This window comes from Castor canadensis, chromosome 8, assembly GCF_047511655.1.
Source record: "Castor canadensis chromosome 8, mCasCan1.hap1v2, whole genome shotgun sequence".
NCBI lineage: Eukaryota > Metazoa > Chordata > Mammalia > Rodentia > Castoridae > Castor > Castor canadensis.
Window position 1 is genome coordinate 90866898 of NC_133393.1, and position 20807 is coordinate 90887704.

Genomic DNA, 20807 nt, shown 5'->3' on the forward strand with positions numbered 1-20807 from the left:
CTTATTCCCCAAAACACAATTCCAGGGGTTGATTTTGGTCCCAGCAATGGCATAAGCATATGCATATGATTTGAGTCCCTAAATATCTAAGTTTGATGTGCAATGTGTTCTCTTTTTGGGCCTCAGTTTCTTCTTCTGTGAGAGAGGGGAGCTCAGGCAAGGGAATGAGAGCAGTGCTAGGAGAAAGAAGTAGCCATCATGGTGCTGACAGTTTCTCCCTTGGTCCTCTCCTCTAGTACCCCCACCTGAAGAATCATGGTCTTCATCACTGCAACTCTTTCCTGGAAGAGCTGGCCAAGCAGACCAGCAACTGTGTACTGGAGATCTGTGCAGAGCAGCGGAACTTGAGTGAGCAGGTGGGCTTCACTTCCTGGTTCATTTTCCCATCTCTACCCCTCCACTTTTGTTTCTCTCTCAGAGGCCATGATCTTTCACTTTTTCTCAAGTAGGGTTATGGCTTTTGTGTACTTGAATTTATGGCAGATTCCTCTCTCAGTGTAGTTCCCCACTTCTTACTCTCTTAGGACTAGATAGAGGTGCCTAAAAATACTCTTATTTGAACAGCTGCACTCCAATAAAATCTGTGCTTCATTTGAAGAATTTTGGGAGATGAGTTAACTTTCTTCTCTTTCCCCATGTACACTTGCTTAGGATGGTGGACCCAGATCACCTGTTTTTTGACATCCTTCTATTCATCTGCATTCTAATCAGCAGCTCTCTGGACATTTCCAGGCACCTCTTCTGTGTTGATCCTCACAACTGCTTTCTTGTCTTTGTTTTCTGTTCTTTTCTTTCTCATTCCTTGACTGACTCACAGCACCTGGTCATGATTAGCTCAACCTAAATTCCAGAAAATTTGAAAATGAGGAACTAGTTTTCTGCTGCCCTGGAGTCTTACAGATTTCCCAGAGTAGCTACCCTTCCTGGGTTTGAGTCAGGCTTTCTAGAAACTTTGGTAGGAAGGGAGCCAGGGTGTGTATGTTTGTGCATGCACAGTGTGCATACAGATACACAGTTATTACTTAAGCTTTTCATTTTCTCATGTGGAAAGTAAGGATAAAAATACTTTCTTCATAGAGATATAATAAGGATTAAACAAAATAGAGTGTATTAGATATTTGGTATACAGCACTCAATAAATGTTAGCTCTTATATTAGTTGGTTTTTACTGAACACTAAATTCTTGTGCTAGGTGTTTGGGGTGGGGACCCAGAAGGAAGGCACATAATCCCTGGCCTTGGGGAATGTCCCAGTTAAGGTAAAAAGGAATACAAATATATGTTTGAGGGAAATTTAAGTTATTAATGCAAAAAACATATGCAAATGGTATACTTATAGGAGTATTCAGCACTCAATATGAATATCTACTACACACAAGCGACACAGGTAAAGAAGTTTATTCATTGCTGTATCAGAGATGTGTGAATAATGGTTTGCACACATACCAGAACTTTTGAAATCTAATGGGTATTGGACCTCCAGAATTAACATTTTGAGTAAATAATTAATGATGCCATTACTAATGGAGTTACAATCTATCACAGATACTTTTGCATAATCTCAGGGTTGACACATCTTTGTCCATTAAAGTGGATTTAATTTTTTTTGGAATAGCCAAGAATTTGGATTTTAAAAAAGACAGTGTGACTATAAAGAAACAAACCCAGTTTTCTTGTGTGGCTCTTATACTGATCTAAAAGTAATTCCAACTGAGGACTTGCCAGACACACTGCATGTGCTCAGTAGTAGAATCAATGGAGAGCATTTCAAGGTGATTCCTTGAAGGCAATACCTGAAAATCCAGTTGTATCTTATGTTTTCTGTATGGCTAACTGAAGAAGAGAAGTGATGTAGGATTGACGCATAAACTAGCTAGCAAGAAATACACTCAAAAAAGAAGCGGGAAGAGAGTGTTGGCCATAATGTGAACTGAGTTTTTGGAGAGCTATTGTGATGTAACTGTCTCCAGGGGACAGAATATGAAGGAATGCAGCCAGTGAGGTGGTTGCTTGATCTAGTAAGAAATAATTGTTTTCTATTTGTGGTGGTTGTGCAGGCCTGTATTCCCAGCACTCAATGAGCTGGGGCAGGAGGATCGCAAGTTTGAGGTCAGACTGGGCTGTGTAGTAAGACCCTGTTTTTTTTTTTTTTTCATTTTTCTTTTATTATTCATATGTGCATACAAGGCTTGGTTCATTTCTCCCCACTGCCCCCACCCCCTCCCTTACCACCCACTCCGCCCCCTCCCTCTCCCCCCCCCAATACCCAGCAGAAACTATTTTGCCCTTATCTCTAATTTTGTTGTAGAGAGAGTATAAGCAATAATAGGAAGGAACAAGGGGTTTTGCTGGTTGAGATAAGGATAGCTATACAGGGCATTGACTCACATTGATTTCCTGTGAGTGTGTGTTACCTTCTAGGTTAATTCTTTTTGATCTAACCTTTTCTCTAGTACCTGGTCCCCTTTTCCTATTGGCCTCAGTTGCTTTTAAGGTATCTGCTTTAGTTTCTCTGCATTAAGGGCAACAAATGCTAGCTAGTTTTTTAGGTGTCTTACCTATCCTCACCCCTCCCTTGTGTGCTCTCGCTTTTATCATGTGCTCATAGTCCAATACCCTTGTTGTGTTTGCCCTTGATCTAATGTCCACATATGAGGGAGAACATACGATTTTTGGTCTTTTGGGCCAGGCTAACCTCACTCAGAATGATGTTCTCCAATTCCATCCATTTACCAGCGAATGATAACATTTCGTTCTTCTTCATGGCTGCATAAAATTCCATTGTGTATAGATACCACATTTTCTTAATCCATTCATCAGTGCTGGGGCATCTTGGCTGTTTCCATAACTTGGCTATTGTGAATAGTGCCGCAATAAACATGGATGTGCAGGTGCCTCTGGAGTAACAGTCTTTTGGGTATATCCCCAAGAGTGGTATTGCTGGATCGAATGGTAGATCGATGTCTAGCTTTTTAAGTAGCCTCCAAATTTTTTTCCAGAGTGGTTGTACTAGTCTACATTCCCACCAACAGTGTAAGAGGGTTCCTTTTTCCCCGCATCCTCGCCAACACCTGTTGTTGGTGGTGTTGCTGATGATGGCTATTCTAACAGGGGTGAGGTGGAATCTTAGTGTGGTTTTAATTTGCATTTCCTTTATTGCTAGAGATGGTGAGCATTTTTTCATGTGTTTTCTGACCATTTGAATTTCTTCTTTTGAGAAAGTTCTGTTTAGTTCACATGCCCATTTCTTTATTGGTTCATTAGTTTTGGGAGAATTTAGTTTTTTAAGTTCCCTGTATATTCTGGTTATCAGTCCTTTGTCTGATGTATAATTGGCAATTATTTTCTCCCACTCTGTGGGTGTTCTCTTCAGTTTAGAGACCATTTCTTTTGATGAACAGAAGCTTTTTAGTTTTATGAGGTCCCATTTATCTATGCTATCTCTTAGTTGCTGTGCTGCTGGGGTTTCATTGAGAAAGTTCTTACCTATACCTACTAACTCCAGAGTATTTCCTACTCTTTCTTGTATCAACTTAAGAGTTTGGGGTCTGATATTAAGATCCTTGATCCATTTTGAGTTAATCTTGGTATAGGGTGATATACATGGATCTAGTTTCAGTTTTTTGCAGACTGCTAACCAGTTTTCCCAGCAGTTTTTGTTGAAGAGGCTGCTATTTCTCCATCGTATATTTTTAGCTCCTTTGTCAAAGATAAGTTGCTCATAGTTGTGTGGCTTCATATCTGGATCCTCTATTCTGTTCCACTGGTCTTCATGTCTGTTTTTGTGCCAGTACCATGCTGTTTTTATTGTTATTGCTTTGAAATATAGTTTGAAGTCAGGTATTGTGATACCTCCTGCATTGTTCTTTTGACTGAGTATTGCCTTGGCTATTCGTGGCCTCTTGTGTTTCCATATAAATTTCACAGTAGATTTTTCAATGTCTTTAATGAATGTCATTGGAATTTTGATGGGAATTGCATTAAACATGTAGATTACTTTGGGGAGTATCGACATTTTTACTATGTTGATTCTACCAATCCATGAGCATGGGAGATCTCTCCACTTTCTATAGTCTTCCTCAATCTCTTTCTTCAGAAGTGTATAGTTTTCCTTGTAGAGGTCTTTCACATCTTTTGTTAGGTTTACACCTAGGTATTTGATTTTTTTTGAGGCTATTGTAAATGGAATTGTTTTCATACATTCTTTTTCCTTTTGCTCATTGTTAGTGTATAGAAATGCTAATGATTTTTCTATGTTGATTTTATATCCTGCTACCTTGCTATAGCTATTGATGATGTCTAGAAGCTTCTGAGTAGAGTTTTGGGTCTTTAAGGTATAGGATCATGTCGTCTGCAAATAGGGATATTTTGACAGTTTCTTTACCTATTTGTATTCCTTTTATTCCTTCTTCTTGCCTAATTGCTCTGGCTAGGAATTCCAGTACTATGTTGAATAGGAGTGGAGATAGTGGGCATCCTTGTCTGGTTCCTGATTTTAGAGGGAATGGTTTTAATTTTTCTCCGTTAAGTATAATGCTGGCTGTAGGTTTGTCATATATAGCTTTTATAATGTTGAGGAACTTTCCTTCTATTCCTAGTTTTCTTAGAGCTTTTATCATGAAATGATGTTGATCTTATCAAAGGCTTTTTCTGCATCAATTGAGATGATCAAGTGGTTTTTGTCTTTGCTTCTGTTAATGTGGTTTATTACGTTTATTGATTTTCGTATGTTGAACCACCCCTGCATCCCTGGGATGAAGCCTACTTGGTCGTGGTGAATAATCTTTTTGATGTGTTGTTGAATTCGGTTTGCCATTATTTTGTTGAGGATTTTTGCGTCAATGTTCATTAAGGAGATTGGCCTATAGTTCTCCTTTTTGGAGGTGTCTTTGCCTGGTTTTGGGATAAGTGTAATACTGGCTTCATAAAATGTGTTTGGCAGTTTTCCTTCCCTTTCTATTTCATGGAACAGTTTAAGGAGGGTTGGTATCAGTTCTTCTTTAAAGGTCTGATAGAATTCAGCAGAGAATCCATCAGGTCCTGGACTTTTCTTTTTGGGGAGACTCTTGATTGCTGCTTCAATTTCATTTTGTGTTATAGGTCTATTCAGGTGATTAATTTCCTCTTGGTTCAGTTTTGGATGATCATATGTATCTAGAAATCTGTCCATTTCTTTAAGATTTTCAAATTTATTTGAATATAGGTTCTCAAAGTAGTCTCTGATGATTTCCTGGACTTCCATGGTGTTTGTTGTTATCTCCCCTTTTGCATTCCTAATTCTACTAATTTGGGTTTTTTCTCTCCTCATTTTAGTCAGGTTTGCCAGGGGTCTATCGATCTTGTTTATTTTTTCAAAGAACCAACTTTTTGTTTCATTAATTCTTTGTATGGTTTTTTTGGTTTCTATTTCGTTGATTTCAGCTCTTATTTTTATTATTTCTCTCCTTCTATTTGTTTTGGGATTTGCTTGTTCTTGTTTTTCTAGGAGTTTGAGATGTATCATTAGGTCATTGATTTGGGATCTTTCAATCTTTTTAATATATGCACTCATGGCTATAAACTTTCCTCTCAAGACTGCCTTAGCTGTGTCCCATAGGTTCCGGTAGGTTGTGTTTTCATTTTCATTGACTTCTAGGAACTTTTTAATTTCCTCTTTTATTGCATCGATGATCCATTCTTCATTAAGTAATGAGTTATTTAGTTTCCAGCTGTTTGCATGTTTTTTGTCTTTACTTTTGTTGTTGAGTTCTACTTTTACTGCATTGTGGTCAGATAGTATGCATGGTATTATTTCTATTTTCTTATATTTGCTGAGGCTTGCTTTGTGCCCTAGGATATGATCTATTTTGGAGAAGGTTCCATGGGCTGCTGAGAAGAATGTATATTGTGTAGAGGTTGGATGAAATGTTCTGTAGACATCTACTAGGTCCACTTGATCTATTGCATATTTTAGATCTTGGATTTCTTTATTGAGTTTTTGTTTGGATGACCTATCTATTGATGATAATGGAGTGTTAAAGTCTCCCACAACCACTGTGTTGGCGTTTATATATGCTTTTAGGTCTTTCAGGGTATGTTTGATGAAATTGGGTGCGTTGATATTGGGTGCGTACAGATTGATGATTATTATTTCCTTTTGGTCTATTTCCCCTTTTATTAGTATGGAATGTCCTTCTTTATCTCGTTTGATCAATGTAGGTTTGAAGTCTACTTTGTCAGAGATAAGTATTGCTACTCCTGCTTGTTTTTGGGGGCCATTGGCTTGGTAAATCTTCTTCCAGCCTTTCATCCTAAGCATATGCTTATTTCTGTCGGTGAGATGAGTCTCCTGTAAGCAACAAATTGTTGGATCTTCTTTTTTAATCCATTTTGTCAAACGGTGTCTTTTGATGGGTGAATTAAGTCCATTAACATTAAGTGTTAGTACTGATAGGTATGTGGTGATTCCTGCCATTTAGTTATCTTAGTTGTTTGAAGGTTTGATTGTGTGTACCTAACTTGATGTTACTCTCTACTGTCTTGCTTTTTCTTATCCTGTGGTTTGGTGCTGCCTGCCTTTTCATGGTTAAGTTGGGTGTCACTTTCTGTGTGCAGGATCCCTTGCAGAATCTTTTGTAATGGTGGCTTTGTGGTCACATATTGTTTTAGTTTCTGCTTATCATGGAAGACTTTTATTGCTCCATCTATTTTGAATGATAGCTTTGCTGGGTAGAGTATCCTGGGGTTGAAGTTATTTTCATTCAGTGCCCGGAAGATCTCACCCCACGCTCTTCTTGCTTTTAATGTTTCTGTTGAGAAGTCTGCTGTGATTTTGATGGGTTTACCTTTGTATGTTACTTGTTTTTTCTCTCTTGCAGCCTTCAATATTCTTTCCTTAGTTTCTGAACTTGTTGTTTTAATGATGATATGTCGTGGAGTAGTTCTATTTTGATCTGGTCTGTTTGGTGTCCTGGAGGCCTCTTGCATTTGTATGGGAATATCTTTCTCTAGATTTGGGAAATTTTCCGTTATTATTTTGTTGAATATATTACGCATTCCCTTCGCTTGCACCTCTTCTCCTTCTTCGATGCCCATGATTCTCAAGTTTGGTCTTTTGATGGAGTCAGTGAGTTCTTGCATTTTCTTTTCACAGGTCTTGAGTTGTTTAATTAATAGTTCTTCAGTTTTTCCTTTAATTACCATTTCATCTTCAAGTTCTGAGATTCTGTCTTCTGTTTGTTCTATTCTGCTGGATTGGCCTTCCGTTTTGTTTTGCAGTTCTGTTTCGTTCTTTTTTCTGAGGTTTTCCATATCCTGGCTGTTTTCTTCTTTATTGTTGTCTATTTTTGTCCTGAGTTCATTTATCCATTTATTCATTGTGTTCTCTCTTTCACTTTGGTGTTTATACAGTGCTTCTATGGTTTCCTTTATTTCTTCTTTTGCTTTTTCAAATTGTCTATTTTTATTGTCTTGGAATTTCTTGAGTGTCTCCTGTACATTTTGGTTGACTCTATCCAGTATCATCTCTATAAAATTCTCATTGAGTACTTGTAGTATGTCTTCTTTTAAATTATTCTTGTGGGCTTCATTGGGTCCTTTGGCATAGTTTATCTTCATTTTGTTGGAGTCTGGCTCTGAGTTTCTGTTCTCTTCATTCCCCTCTAGTTCCTGTACTAATTTTTTGCTGTGGGGAAACTGGTTTCCTTGTTTTTTCTGTCTTCCTGTCATTGTCCTTGGTGTTGTTACTGTCCCTGTACTGTGTGCAATTAAGTATTTTCTAGCTTGTAATAATAACAATGGTAATATTGAGAATGGAAGAGTGAGCTGAGATGGAAAGCAAGAAGTTAAAGAAAAGGGGAAAACAAATATACAGACAAGAGGGAGAAAGCAGAACAAGGTATCAGACAAGAGAGTTTCAAAGGTATAAACAGGGAGTGTTAGTGTACTAATCGACAGTAAGCTGAACAGACAATAGAGAGACAGAGAGAGGATTGAAAATCAAAAATAAAAAAATAAAAAATAAGTATATGAAAGTAATATCTATTTATAAAAATGAATTAAAATAAAATGGAAAATAGAAAATTAAAAAAAAAAACCAAAAAACTTCCAAGTTTATATGCAATGCAATTTCAGTCTTAATAATTTGGATGTCCGTCTCAATTTCCAGTCCTGGAGTTGGTGCCTCAGATGTTGTTCTGTAGTTGTCTCATCAAAGGGGATGCATAAAGTAGAACAAAACTACACTCACACACACACAGAAGAAAAAAAAAAAAAAGCCCCACCAAGTGTCCCCAGTTCAAATGCAATACAGTTTCAGTAAGTTTTTCGGCTTGCAGGTGTAATTCGGTTGTTCTCTCATCAAAGGTAGGGAGAAACAGAAAAAAAAAAAAAGCGTCTGGAGGCAGTTCTGAGGGTGGTATCTGCAACTGTGGCTTGCCTGCCTGCTGCTCTCAGCCTGTAGCTGGCGGCGTTATTTATGCAGATCTCTGGGGTGAGCTAGCGCTCACCTGGTCCCACAGGCTTTGTTTGCTCAGAGTTCTCCTGTGCGGCGGCCTCTGCTACAGCCTTTCCCCTTTCCAAGCACTGGGAAAGGTGCCACTGCCCCGCGTTGTCAGGCCTGCGTGTTTATTTACAGTTCACGTGGGAAGTGGGTCTTCCCTCCTCTCACAAGCTTCCCTGCTCCTGGTTGCTGGGCGCACGCCCCGCTCCCGCCAGAGCCTCTCCGCCCGCCGGCTCGTTTATTTACAGTCCCGGGAAGGCTTCCCTTCCCCAATCTTCAGCGCTCAGGGCGCCCCACCCTCTTTCCAGCGTGTCTTAACTGTTCTTATTGCTTAGTACTCAGTTTCTCTTTTTTTCCCGGGTGGAGGTCAGTCTGTCCAGGGGGCTATGCTGCTCTGGCCCAGGCTTGTCTGTGGGGGAACCGCGGTACCGCGAAGCTCACCTGGTCCGCGTCTTCCCAAGCCGTATGGGCGCCGGCCACTGGCGCCCCGGGGGCCTCCTCGGTTCTCCGTTTAACGTGAAGTGGAGATTCTCTGCGCCGGCTGGAGATGTGGAGTGGTCAAAGTTATGCCTTTTCTCGGTGATTATGCCTGCAAAGTGTCTCCAGCGTCTCTCCAAGATTTCACTATAGGAGGGTCGCTTTCTGCTTCCTACCTCTAGCCGCCATCTTGGAATTCTCAAGACCCTGTTTTAAAAACAAGCAAACAATTCCACAAACACCTCCTCCCCCAAACCTGTTTTCCCATGTTGGAAGACCCTACAAAGGACAGTGAGTAGAGCTTTTCAATCTTTTCTTTTTGTTTGCATTTTTCCATTAGGAAAGGCTCTCTCAGGATGTAGATGGGGGAGCCATGCCCTGGTCCCTGAACAACACTGCTATCTTGGGACTTTGAGGGCAGTACATGGGCAGGTATTTATGAAAACTGAGATGAGCACATTCCATGAAGGTCCCCATTAAAGAACGAGAAGCATGAAAGGAGAGAGAGAAAGAAAGGCAGAAAGACAAAAGAGCAGACCATAACAGAGAGCTTTTCTTATAACTGATAGCAGCAATTCTCATTTCTCCCTTCAACTGTGTTTATTTCTAAAGCTTCTACCTAAGCACTGTGCCACCACCATCAGCAAGGCCAAGAACAAGAAGTCCATGAAGCAGAGGCAGGCTCCCAGGAAAGGGGAGCCTGAGAGGGACAAGCCAGGAGCTGAGAGTCACCGAAAGAACCGCAGCATTGTCACCAAGTAAGGGCCTGGGCTCCAGAGGGCCCAGGGGGGACTGCATTAAAGAAGGGAGAAAGGGAAGAGGGAATGTGATTCAGGAAAAACAAAACAAGACAAAAAACCCCGAAAAACCAAAAAGGGGAAGTGGTGATGGGAAATGAAGACTATGGAAAAGCATGTAAGTGTGAATTTTTGACTTTGTGCTTGTAGTCAGCACAATGTGTACTGTTTTGGGCTGAACAGCTCTAGAGGATGAAAGGCCCATGGGCCTACCTGAGGGTCCATGGTCCTACCTGAGGGTCCATGGTCCTGATACTTCCTTGCCAGACACTAGTACCAGACCCATAATCAAGGCTCATTTTACTTTCCAGCATGGACAAGCTACACCTCAACTTGACAGAATTGGCACTGACAATGAATCATGTGTACAGTCTCTCTGTGTTTGAACATACTATCTTCCCTTCTGAGTATCTTAGCAGCCACCTGGAGGCCAGGCTCAACAGGTACCGCTCTTTCTTGTCCATATTTACACAGTGTTGAGTGGCAGCCCTCAACGTTGGACTCTGTCAGATTCATCCTGACTATCTTGCCACCTGCTGGAGATTTTGACACAGTCAGTCTGGCATAGGTACCAAGTACCTCTATGAAAAGCAAACCAAAAGCCTCACACCTTTGCAGGTGTTCTAATGAATAGCTAGAGTCGAATCCTTCTGGTTTAGTAGAATGAGCAGAGCCTTTGCAGTCAGCAGAGCTGTGTCAATATCCTGGCCATTAGCTATGACACTGGAGCAGATTATCTGACTTAGGTGAGCCAGGTTCCTTCCCCGGACAGTAAAGATAATGATATTTACCTTCTAGAGCATGGTGAATTACCTGTAATTGAGAATTGGTAGGCAATTAAACACAAGTGCAAACTCCTGACATATAACAGGTGTTAGTAAAATAAATTCCCTTTCCTGTGCTTTGCTCTTCATTCCATTGTTCCCTAAAGTAGGAGGAACATTCCTTAAGTTGAAATTGGGCACTATAGTCAGCAATTAGGGGAATAAGGAAGAACTGCTATAAATGATCCCTCAGTCTTCAATGTTTTGTTTTGGGATATGTAGTACATTCATTCATCAAGCATATATTGAACACCTACTATGTGTCAGGAGTGTTCTAGAAGCTATTGACACAGCAGTATACAAAATGTAAAAATCCTGCTAACCTTTAAGTGGAGGAGATAGACCAAATAAGAAGCAGAATCCCTGGTAGATTAGATAGCGATAAACACTAAGTAGAAAGATAAAGCTGGGAAGGGAGATAGGACGTGTGTGTGTGTGTGTGTGTGTGTGTGTGTGTGTGTGTGTGTGTGTGTGTGTGTGTGATGAAGGAGTGTTGCAGTTTTAGATAAGGTAGCTGCCTTGAGGAAATGAAATTTGAGTAAACCTCTGAAAAAACTAAAAGGCCAGATGTGTGACTCTCAGGGGAGCAAGCATTCTAGGCAGAGGAATTGGCATGCACCAAGGCTCTGAGGTAGGAACATGCTGGAATGTTCAAGATGTGTGGAGGAGGCCAGTGTGGCTGCAGCAGAATGTGCCTGGGTGAGATGCCTGTGTGGGACGTGAGGTTAGCAAGGGCAGAGGGGCGGCAGATCATGTAGGTGCTTATGTGTCACTGTAAGGATTTTGGCTTTTATCTGAGATGGGGAGCCTTGGCTGGTTTCCAGTAGAGCTATAATAAGATTTACCTCTGTATTTCACTCTGGCTGTGTTAGCAGGAGCAAGGACAGAAGCAGGAAGACCAGTTATGAGTCTGTGTTTTGATTGTGGGAGATGCAGATTTATTTTTCAATTAGGGGTTTGCTTGGGTAAGGTAAAATTAGTTTTCATTCCATACACATTAGCTATATAGGAAGAAGTGTCATTTGCATACACAATGTCAGAGATAACAGTGGGATAATTGCTTATGTGCACATCTTCAACAGCTGATGCTAATTTCCAGACCTTGAAGCAGAACCGGTGTGATAGTCTAATTTTCTCTAAATCTCTCTGATTCTTATTATGTATCATTGCTCCCAAAACCCCAAGGTTGGTGCAGAGGCTTGGCCTCAGTGAAAATAGATTAGACTTGCCCTCAGTCTGTTCCTTTTGTATTATTTTTCTTCAGGTGGTACTGGAGAGTCTTTTCCCTTTCTTTCTTTTCCCCACCTTCACTATAAACATTTTTGCCACAAACACCAAACACACTCCCCAACATCTTGTGGCTTAGGAAGAATCTGAGGAACTCTTACATTGAGGCGCAAATGACTGACAAAGGTTTGAAGTGTGATGTTCCTCTTCTCCAACTGTTTACCTTTTTACAAGGAAAAAAGCCTGACTGGAATTGTGAAATCTCAGGCAACTGGGGAAGGTATTTTGGAAGGAGTTAGGGTTCCAGTGGGGAGGGGTGTTCCTGGTGGGCCTGTGGAGAAATACAGTTCTGTAAAGTGGGCTATGGCTTCATGCTAGCCACGTGTGCTCTACCCAGCCCTAGCATCAGTAGCCACTGGGGACTGTGCTGCACTTCCAAGGATTTCTAAGCATGGTTTTCCATTCCTGACAGCAGTGGGAACTAATGCCTTCCGAGGAGAAAAGATAAATAGTGGCACTGACAACACAGGTGATGTGAGCCCTGAGGTGGCGTTTGGGAGTTCAGATCTTTTACCAACTGACCTAATTTCTGCAAAGGAGGAAGAAGAGTATAATGGCTAGGAATCAAATGGATTCTCTGCTACTTGCTAGGGGTGGTCTTCAGAATAGGTTTTACTATCTCTGTCTCTTTGTTATCCATAAAATGGGAATAATAATGGTCCCTACCTTATTGGGTTGCTATGAGGTTTCAGTGAAACAATACATGTCAAATCATAACACAGCACCTGAAACAAGGACACACTCAACAATTACTGTATTTGTCATTATAATTATGTTTGTGGTTTTGACCACGTAGAGCTATCGTGTGGCTGGCTGGTTACAATGCCACAACCCAGGAGATCCAAAGGCCTTCTGAGCTGTTGGCGGGAGTCAAAGCATACATCAGTCTTATTCAGTCACTGGCGCAGTTTTTGGGTGCAGATGCTTCCAGAGTCGTGCGCAATGCCCTCCTGCAGCAGACACAACCACTGGACTCGTGTGGGGAGCAGACCATTACCACTCTCTACACAAACTGGTTAGTGTTACTTGTCCTTCCCTACTCCCTCACTTCTGGTTATTTTTTTCTAATGGCGCATCATAATTTATGTTAAAATGTACAACTTTTAAAAAAAGTAACTGACTAAAAAGAGAAGACAAAAAATATAAAAATGTCTCTGATTCCTGTTTTATATAAGAATTATGCCTCTCCTTGGCCCCTACTGTCACTCTGTATAGGTACCAAGACTACAAAAAAGGAAGCAATATAAGCAGACACAAATAACTTTTTTGGTTTCGTACCTGCCATTTGTAAGCTTAGTTGGAACTATTTACAAGCTACTTCTATATTTTTCCTTAAACCGCCTCACCTCTTTGTTCATACTTCTTCTTTACACAGTAAGACCTCAGGACCCAAGCATTTAGCCTCCAAATGGAGGCTTGCTTCTGCTGAGGATCAGAGCAATAAGCTGGGACAAACCCAGATCTCCTCCTCCCACCAGATTTCTTTCTAACCTTCAGTATAACACGGTTTACCCACCCTCTAGCTACTTGATCTTTCTCCTTTTAATCTCCAGTCTTTAACTTCCTTTTCTGGATTCTCATTGTTTCGATTTAAAATAATCTCATTGCCGGTTGTGTTGGTCAAAGTTTGTAATCCTAGCACTGGTGAAGACGAGGCAGCAGGATAAGACTTCAAGGCCAGTGTGGTTGACATAGCAAGAACTTATTACAAAAAACCCAAACCAAACCTTGTTCTGACAGTCTCTTCTTCTTTTTTTTTTGCCTGTCTTCTCCCTATGAGAACCATGCTATCTACAACAATCTTTCTGGAACACAATCTCCTCATCCCCAGACATGAGCATGTCAAGTCTGCTAGATTGTTCTTAGTAGGGAAGGGAACCCACTTCCCAAACTGGAGAAGGTGGAATCAGCACCATTTCCTAATGCAGAAGAGTCACATTTCTACCTCTCTAAGCCACTGGGTGGCGTTCTTAATCTAATATCAGTTTAGCATGAGATGCTGCAAAGGCGAACCCCCTGAGTAAGGGGAAACAATGTTTGCAAGTACAAATGCCAAAAGGGCTTAGGCAGGTAAGGTAAATGGATGTCATGAGCTACGTGAGGACTTTTAGGGGTTGGGGAAGGAATGTCCCTCTAAAGAGGACAGCCACCACTTAGCACCACCTGAATGCTGCCTCCCTAAATTTTTTTTTAATGTAAATTTTCTGTTTCAAAAATTTGATGACTGATTGAAATTAAAAGGAAAAAAAAATACGTTTGGCAACTGGGTTTGGCTCACTGGTGGTTGGTTCGTGATGTTGTTAAGTACAGACCAAGAGGCAGTGCCTGGGTGAGTGGCAAGGGTTGGTTAAACTGTCCTCTGCTGACACTGGTTGGAGCCCAGCATCTCTAACTTGCCAAGAGATCAGGAGGGAATATTTGGGGTCTGGATGACCAGTATCCATGGGGCTTCCCTCTCTCTGCCCAGTAGGTTTGACTTGACTTGAGACTGGCTTCCAGGATCCTAGATCCTTAGTCCGGAATTTTCATTGGAGAGGTTGAGACTAGGTATATATCAGAGAAGCCCAATCAGTAGGGTTTTTTTTGAGTGCCAGGTTGAGCTTGTCTTACTTGACAGAGGGTAGGGGTGAAGGAGAATGCAACTGCTGGAAAACAGCAGGGGTTGAGGAAGGGGAGTACATGCCATTCCATTTGACAGCATAATGAAATTCCCTGCAGATTAGAGACCAAGTGGAATTATGTTATTGCAACTGTTTTTGATCCAAGAGTGTGGGGTGTTAATTAGATTGTTGTACTGCCTTCTTTGAGTTTCTTCTCATTTTAGCCTTTAGTGAAGTTTCTCACCCAGATCCCAGTGGTGATGGTGAGGACTGTTGGCAGGGAGACGGGATTGGACACTGACCTGTGCTTTCTTGGCTAACCCTTTAGGTACCTAGAAAGTCTCCTCAGACAGGCGAGCAGTGGGACAATCATCCTTTCCCCAGCCATGCAGGCCTTCATCAGCCTTCCCAGAGAGGGGGAGCAGAACTTCAGTGCAGAGGAATTCTCAGACATCTCTGGTGAGCCCAGGGCCTGGTCCCCTTACTAAGAAGCTGAAACTTTCCCCTAAACTGTACCTTGGCCTAAGACCCCACATCTCTGCTAGACTCTGCTAAACTTGTGGGACAAATAACAAGAGAGTGTAAACATGGCCTTGAATTGAGGATTGGGGTTTCAACCCTGTGGGTTAAAAGTAGAAAGGGAAAAGAAGGGAGTTGAAGAGTTTGGTGGGGGCACTCAAGTCACTGAAGGGATTTATTTTTTAAAGGATGATAAAGGGTCATTATCCTTTTCTGTCAAGAATAAAAGAACAGGCTGGTGGAGTGGCTCAAGTGGTGGTAGAGTGCCTGCCTAGCAAGTGTGAGGTCCTGAGTTCAAAGCCCAATACTGTCAAAAAAAAAGAAAAGAATAAAGGAGCAGCACACACAGTGATGGGGTAAAGGATGAATTGCAAGGAGGGCATTCTTACATTTGTAATGATTAAACAGGGGTTTGATGTCATGATATCCTCTTACTTCATGATAACTTTTAGATCTTGGCCAGTGTTTGGACTGCTGATGTCTAACAGTAATGACAATGTGATGATGAATAATGTTTATTGTGGGCTAAGTTCTAAGTGTTTACACATAGTACTCAATCCTTACAACAGCCTCGAGGAGGTAGATGCTCTTGTTCACCCCATTTTTCAGATGAAGACACTGAGATTCAAAGAAGTTAAGAGGTTGCTAAGGTCATGCTTTTGTAAATGATAGGACTGGAATTTCAACTCAAAGCAGTGAAACTCCAGGAGAGTTCAGAGTTGCTTCCCAGTATATAGCAGTACTTTTGTGTAGTGTGTGTGTGTTGGGGGTGGGGTGGCCGGGAGAGGGTGAAAAGGAGGATGCTAAGGGGTATGTACTCAGTGAGTTAGGAAGCTGTTACCTTTTTAAAGAGGGCTTGAATGCATATATATCCTTTTTAAGTGACTAATTCATGAACAATCCTATTTCCTTTTCTTCTCACCTCCACATAATTTGTGGATTATGCATGGGATATGGGACAAGCAGGTGTTCCAGTGACCCTGCCCTCTCCATTCTCCTCTTTCTTTGGGGATAAGAAAGCCAGAGTGCACAGTTCTGTTTCCTAGTTCTGCCTTCTTACTGTCATCTGGACTCCAGCAGTAAGCTACACTACTCTACCTGTGGGAGGTTTTGGATATCCCTTCTTATCAACTCTACCCACAAACTATAGGCAGCCTCTAAAATCTTCTTTAGGTCTTGCTAAAAACTGACAAGCAGCGGGAGGTAGTGCACACTCTCCCTTCTACCACCCCCACCCCAATTTTCCTAGGTTTCCATGGTGATGGGGTGATGCTACTACAAAAATAGATAGATAAAAAGAGAAGGATGCCCTAGGGTGACTAGCTGGGGGTAGAGATGACTGAAGTAAGGAGGTTCTGCAGATCCAACTGGTGGACCAGTATGTCTTCTCTTCATCAGCAGCTGAGAAGGCAATTCTGCGCTCTTTACCTCTGGCTGCCATATTGGCACTGTCTAAGTTGATCAGTTATAAAATAATCCTTTTATAATTCTCAGCTCAATTCTTCTATTACAAATAGAAGAATTTAAAAATTTTTAAAAGACTTTAAAAATGTCTAGTAGCTACTCTGGACCAGGCTCTATGTCAGCTCCTGAGACCAAGTCTGCTTCCTCTGTTGGTAAAGGTAGAGATCAACTGACTCTTCCTTCAAAGACTAGAGTTTCTTTTTGCTCTGAACTCTGATTAATGACATTGAACTTGCCTTTCTTCTACTAGTCTTTTGTTGTTACTTCTGGTCTTTTATGGTTTCCCCTGCTGGGATGGCTCATAGCCAGAGATCATAACCAGAGATTCTTCCTATCTGAATTTGTCACTAGTGTTTCCAACATGGGATTCCCCTAGGTAGGTTTTATTTAATTCACAAAGGGCAAGAACAGACTGGGTGGGGAGGGATAAGGCATTAGAGAACACCAGATTTAGAGGAATAAAGAATTTAGAGCAAAAAAGAACTGAGACTCTAGGGATGTGTGTTGATTATGAAAAAAGAAAAGGCAGCTCAAGATGAGGAAAACTGGGACAACGAGGCATTAAATAAGGGAAGTAGAGGGAGGATGCAGAAAAAGCCAGGTTTTAGATAAGAAAAGAGTTATCTCTGTTGGGGCACAGTAAGAGGGCAGGGAGGCATTGCACTGGGTTTCTGGACATGTCCCTGATGTGATTAAGGAACTTGGCCAAGCACCTAATCCTCCTTGTTTGTAAAACCAGAATGAAACGCATGTCCCCCATACCTCAGAGGGCTGTTAATAGTAATCACAGTAATAATCCCTTATTCATATGAATCTCTACAGCTTTCTAAACTTAATTATTTTATTAGCATAAATTAATTGTACAAGGGAGTTTCATTGTGATATTTACAACATGCATATAATGTACTTTGTTCAAATTAGCTTTCTAAAGGCTTTTATAGTGCAATTTCTTATTCTCACATCAATTCTATGAGGAATTCATGGAAGACATGATTTCTTCATTGTATAGAGAAGTAAGCAGCCTCAGAGAGGTTTGGTGACTTTTGTGGGGCCTTATATCTAATAAATTGAGTACAGCTAGTACAGCAAGAGTAGAACTCAGGAATCATGTAAAGAGTCTGGGAAGAACAGATTCTTATAAGAAGTGAGTAATCACCATTTATGATAAGTCATGTGTGAGCACCAGTGGGAAGAGTGTAAATTGTTCCATGGAAGGTCAGACCTGTTACCTGAATGTAGGATTGCAGGCCATTTTTTTGCTGCTTGACATCTTACTTCCTTCTCTTACTTGGCAAAATTTTAAAAATTCAAATGACCCTGTAGCTGTTGTACCAGTGTTCCAGTGTCTCTGAGTCCTACTTGGGATCTCTGAAACTCTATTCCAGAGATGCGGGCCTTGGCTGAACTCCTAGGTCCCTATGGCATGAAGTTCCTGAGTGAAAACCTAATGTGGCATGTGACCTCTCAGATTGTGGAGCTGAAGGTACTGTGGAAACAGGCCCCAGGGAAATAGGAAGAGGGGTAGGTGGTAGAGACTGGGGGGAAGATGGAACATTGGTCTCTTCTTTTCCTGCTTGGTATCTCTGTGTTCCTGGGCTGCAGAAGCTGGTGGTGGAAAACATGGATATACTTGTTCAGATCAGATCCAACTTTAGCAAGCCAGACTTGATGGCATCTCTGCTGCCCCAGCTGACTGGTAAATATTCTTCTTTGCAGTAAGAAAGAACTGTGGGAATAGCCTTATGAATGACAGGTATTTTCAGGGATCTGGGAGTTAGACTGCGTCTGAAGAAGCACAATTATCACTGTTATCCCAAGTCCCCTTTCTAACAACCCTCTTTCTCCTCAGGAGCTGAAAATGTCCTGAAGCGTATGACCATCATTGGAGTGATCCTCAGTTTTAGGGCCATGGCCCAAGAGGGACTTCGGGAGGTGAGTGGGAGGGAGGCTATCAGAGAACCCCAGACACTTTTGTGGGTAGGGTTTGTATGAGAAGTTGTGGGAGGGGTAGGTGAGCATAGAGGAGAAGCAGTTGAATTTAGCAGAGGTCCTGTGGGGAGATGAACTTAGGAAACCTGGAAGTATAAGGAGATGGGTAGCTTGGAAAGCTGGCTAGCTTCTTCTCTAAGTCAGGCCCCCTTTCTGTTTGTTTCCACCTGTTTTTGGAGGTGCCGTACTGTGAACTCATCTTCTCTTCCTCTAGGTTTTCTCCTCCCACTGCCCATTTCTCATGGGCCCCATTGAGTGCCTGAAGGAGTTTGTCACTCCAGACACAGACATCAAGGTAGGGAGTGGAGTGCAAAGTGGGATCCAGTTAGGGGGCTTTTTGCTGTGGAAAAAGTATGTTACTAGGATCTTGTAAGGGAGAGAGGCTCTGAGAAACTGCAGAATAAGCCAGGATTTGAGTAGGAAAAGTGGTCAGACAGACATCCTTAGAGAGGGCAGAGCTGAGGAGCCATGGGGAATATGGAGAGAAGTGGGACTCCTGTGGGGTTCCTGGAGGATAAGGTATGACATCTCAGGTAGAATCTGTAAGCTTTCACCTAAAACGAGCAACATGCAAATTAGATCCCAAGCTATTTGCAAACAGGTCCCCTCTTTAATCAGGAGCTTGGATATTCTTTGTGAGATTTGTTCCTTCCATTCCCACCCACCCTGCCTGCCTGCCATCAGAGCTTCCTTCCTCCCTCCCTTCCTCCCTCTCTCCCTACCTCCCTCCCTCTTTCCTTCCTTCCCTCCCTCTTTCTTTTTCTCTCTCTCTCCCTCCCATCCTTCCTTCCTTCAGTTCTTTTCTTTCTGTCTTTCCTTTTGATGGTACTGTACTGAGGTTTGAACTCAGGACGTTGTTAGGTAGATAGTCTACCATTTGAGTTATGTTCTCAGCCTTTTCAAATTCTTTTTTTCTTAAACTTTCTGATTCCCTATGTCTGTGTCACTTGCCTTGGGCCCCTTGACTGTAGTATAGGGAGAGAGGAAGAAGGGCTTCTGCAGGTAACCTGAGTTAACTACCTATGCCCTGCTCCTTTGAGGAAGCTTGTCTTTTGAATCATCTGGAGCAAGCAGGAAATACGGTCAAGGTCTGTGGACAAGGTCCTTCTAACATGATGGGCAGGCAACTTCCCTTATGATTGATTCCTTCAAAGGAGAGAGGTCTGATATGAAAGGACTGGTAAACAGGAAGAATTAAACTAGAATGTTAAGAAAAACTTCCTTATCTTGGGATTAAGAGTTAGGAAGTTTCCCCCTTTAAATGCTTGAAATCACCTTAGGGTCAGGTGGTCATGGGGGCAGTAAAGAGCAATGCTCCTCTAGGTTGGCTGCCCCTCTCGAATGGTCTTTTATTTGAGGCTAAGCCTGCTGGCAGCTGCTGATGTTGAGGCTGAATGCTCCAGTCTGTCAGGAGCTTGTCTAGTTGACATCTCCTGGGCAGCTCCAGTCTTTAGGCTCTGTCTGACTATGAGAATAAGCAGGTGGGGCAGAGAAGAGGATGGCTCGTCCATAAAAGATTCTGTTACTTGCAAAGAGGAGTGAGAAGATTAGAAGAGAAAATAGACCACTCCAATCATCCCTTTCTTCCTCCAGGAAATCACAGGTTTTAGACTAGGTCCCTGACCTGTTTGGCCATAGTTGCCACAAACAGGGTCATCTGGGTCATAGAGGGTTTAAATGAAAGGCAAAGAAGACGATGGCTAAGGTTTGGCTTTGGTGTGGGTACCAGGAGTAAGTACATGTGTGAGTTGTAAAGTGTGAGATTCTTTGCATAACAATGTGCTATTTAGTTGTCCAGTATTGAAACAATTATCCTTGTTATCTCTAAACATTTTAAAGATTTTTTTTTCAACCTCAAAATGAGTCTATGTACTTTGGTGTGGGAGTGAGGGATGGAGCTATATTCTGGGAACCTGACTCTAAGATAATGAGGGATTCAGTTATCAATCAATCCATCTTTATTGGATGCCTCCTATGAGCTTAGCATCATGTTAGTCACTACAGAGGATAAAAAGAAACGTAAAGTTCTTTGGCTTTATAATAAAGGAAGAGGAAGGAAAGGTATAATAATCATTGTTACTCACTGGAGTAGGTGCTTTACACACATGGTATGATTTAATCTTCACAACAACACAGTGAGGTAGATAATTATTATCCCAGTTTTGCAGGCGAGAAAACTGAGACTCAAAGAGTTTAAGTAACTTTCAGCCAAAGTTATACATTTAATAAGTGGTTTTGCTAGGATTTGAGCTGAAATCTCTTCCATTCCAAAGTCACCTTATCCCTTCACTAGGCCATAGGATTAAAAAATAATTAGAATCTATGTGGTGAGCTAAACCTTATGTCTTACTTCCTCTCTGAAAAGTTAGCTG

At 41.6% G+C, this 20807-nt stretch overlaps 1 protein-coding gene across 1 annotated transcript in view; it reads left to right on the forward strand.

Moving 5' to 3' along the window:
* Nckap1l (NCK associated protein 1 like) overlaps positions 1-20807 on the forward strand; it is a 50474-nt gene that overhangs the window by 20118 nt on the left and 9549 nt on the right. The window contains exons 18-26 of the mRNA XM_074083554.1: positions 237-356; positions 9568-9713; positions 10064-10195; positions 12660-12878; positions 14792-14922; positions 17832-17929; positions 18049-18142; positions 18296-18378; positions 18650-18730. Of these exons, the coding sequence (XP_073939655.1) occupies positions 237-356; positions 9568-9713; positions 10064-10195; positions 12660-12878; positions 14792-14922; positions 17832-17929; positions 18049-18142; positions 18296-18378; positions 18650-18730 (1104 nt within the window). The remainder of the gene's footprint in view (positions 1-236; positions 357-9567; positions 9714-10063; positions 10196-12659; positions 12879-14791; positions 14923-17831; positions 17930-18048; positions 18143-18295; positions 18379-18649; positions 18731-20807) is intronic.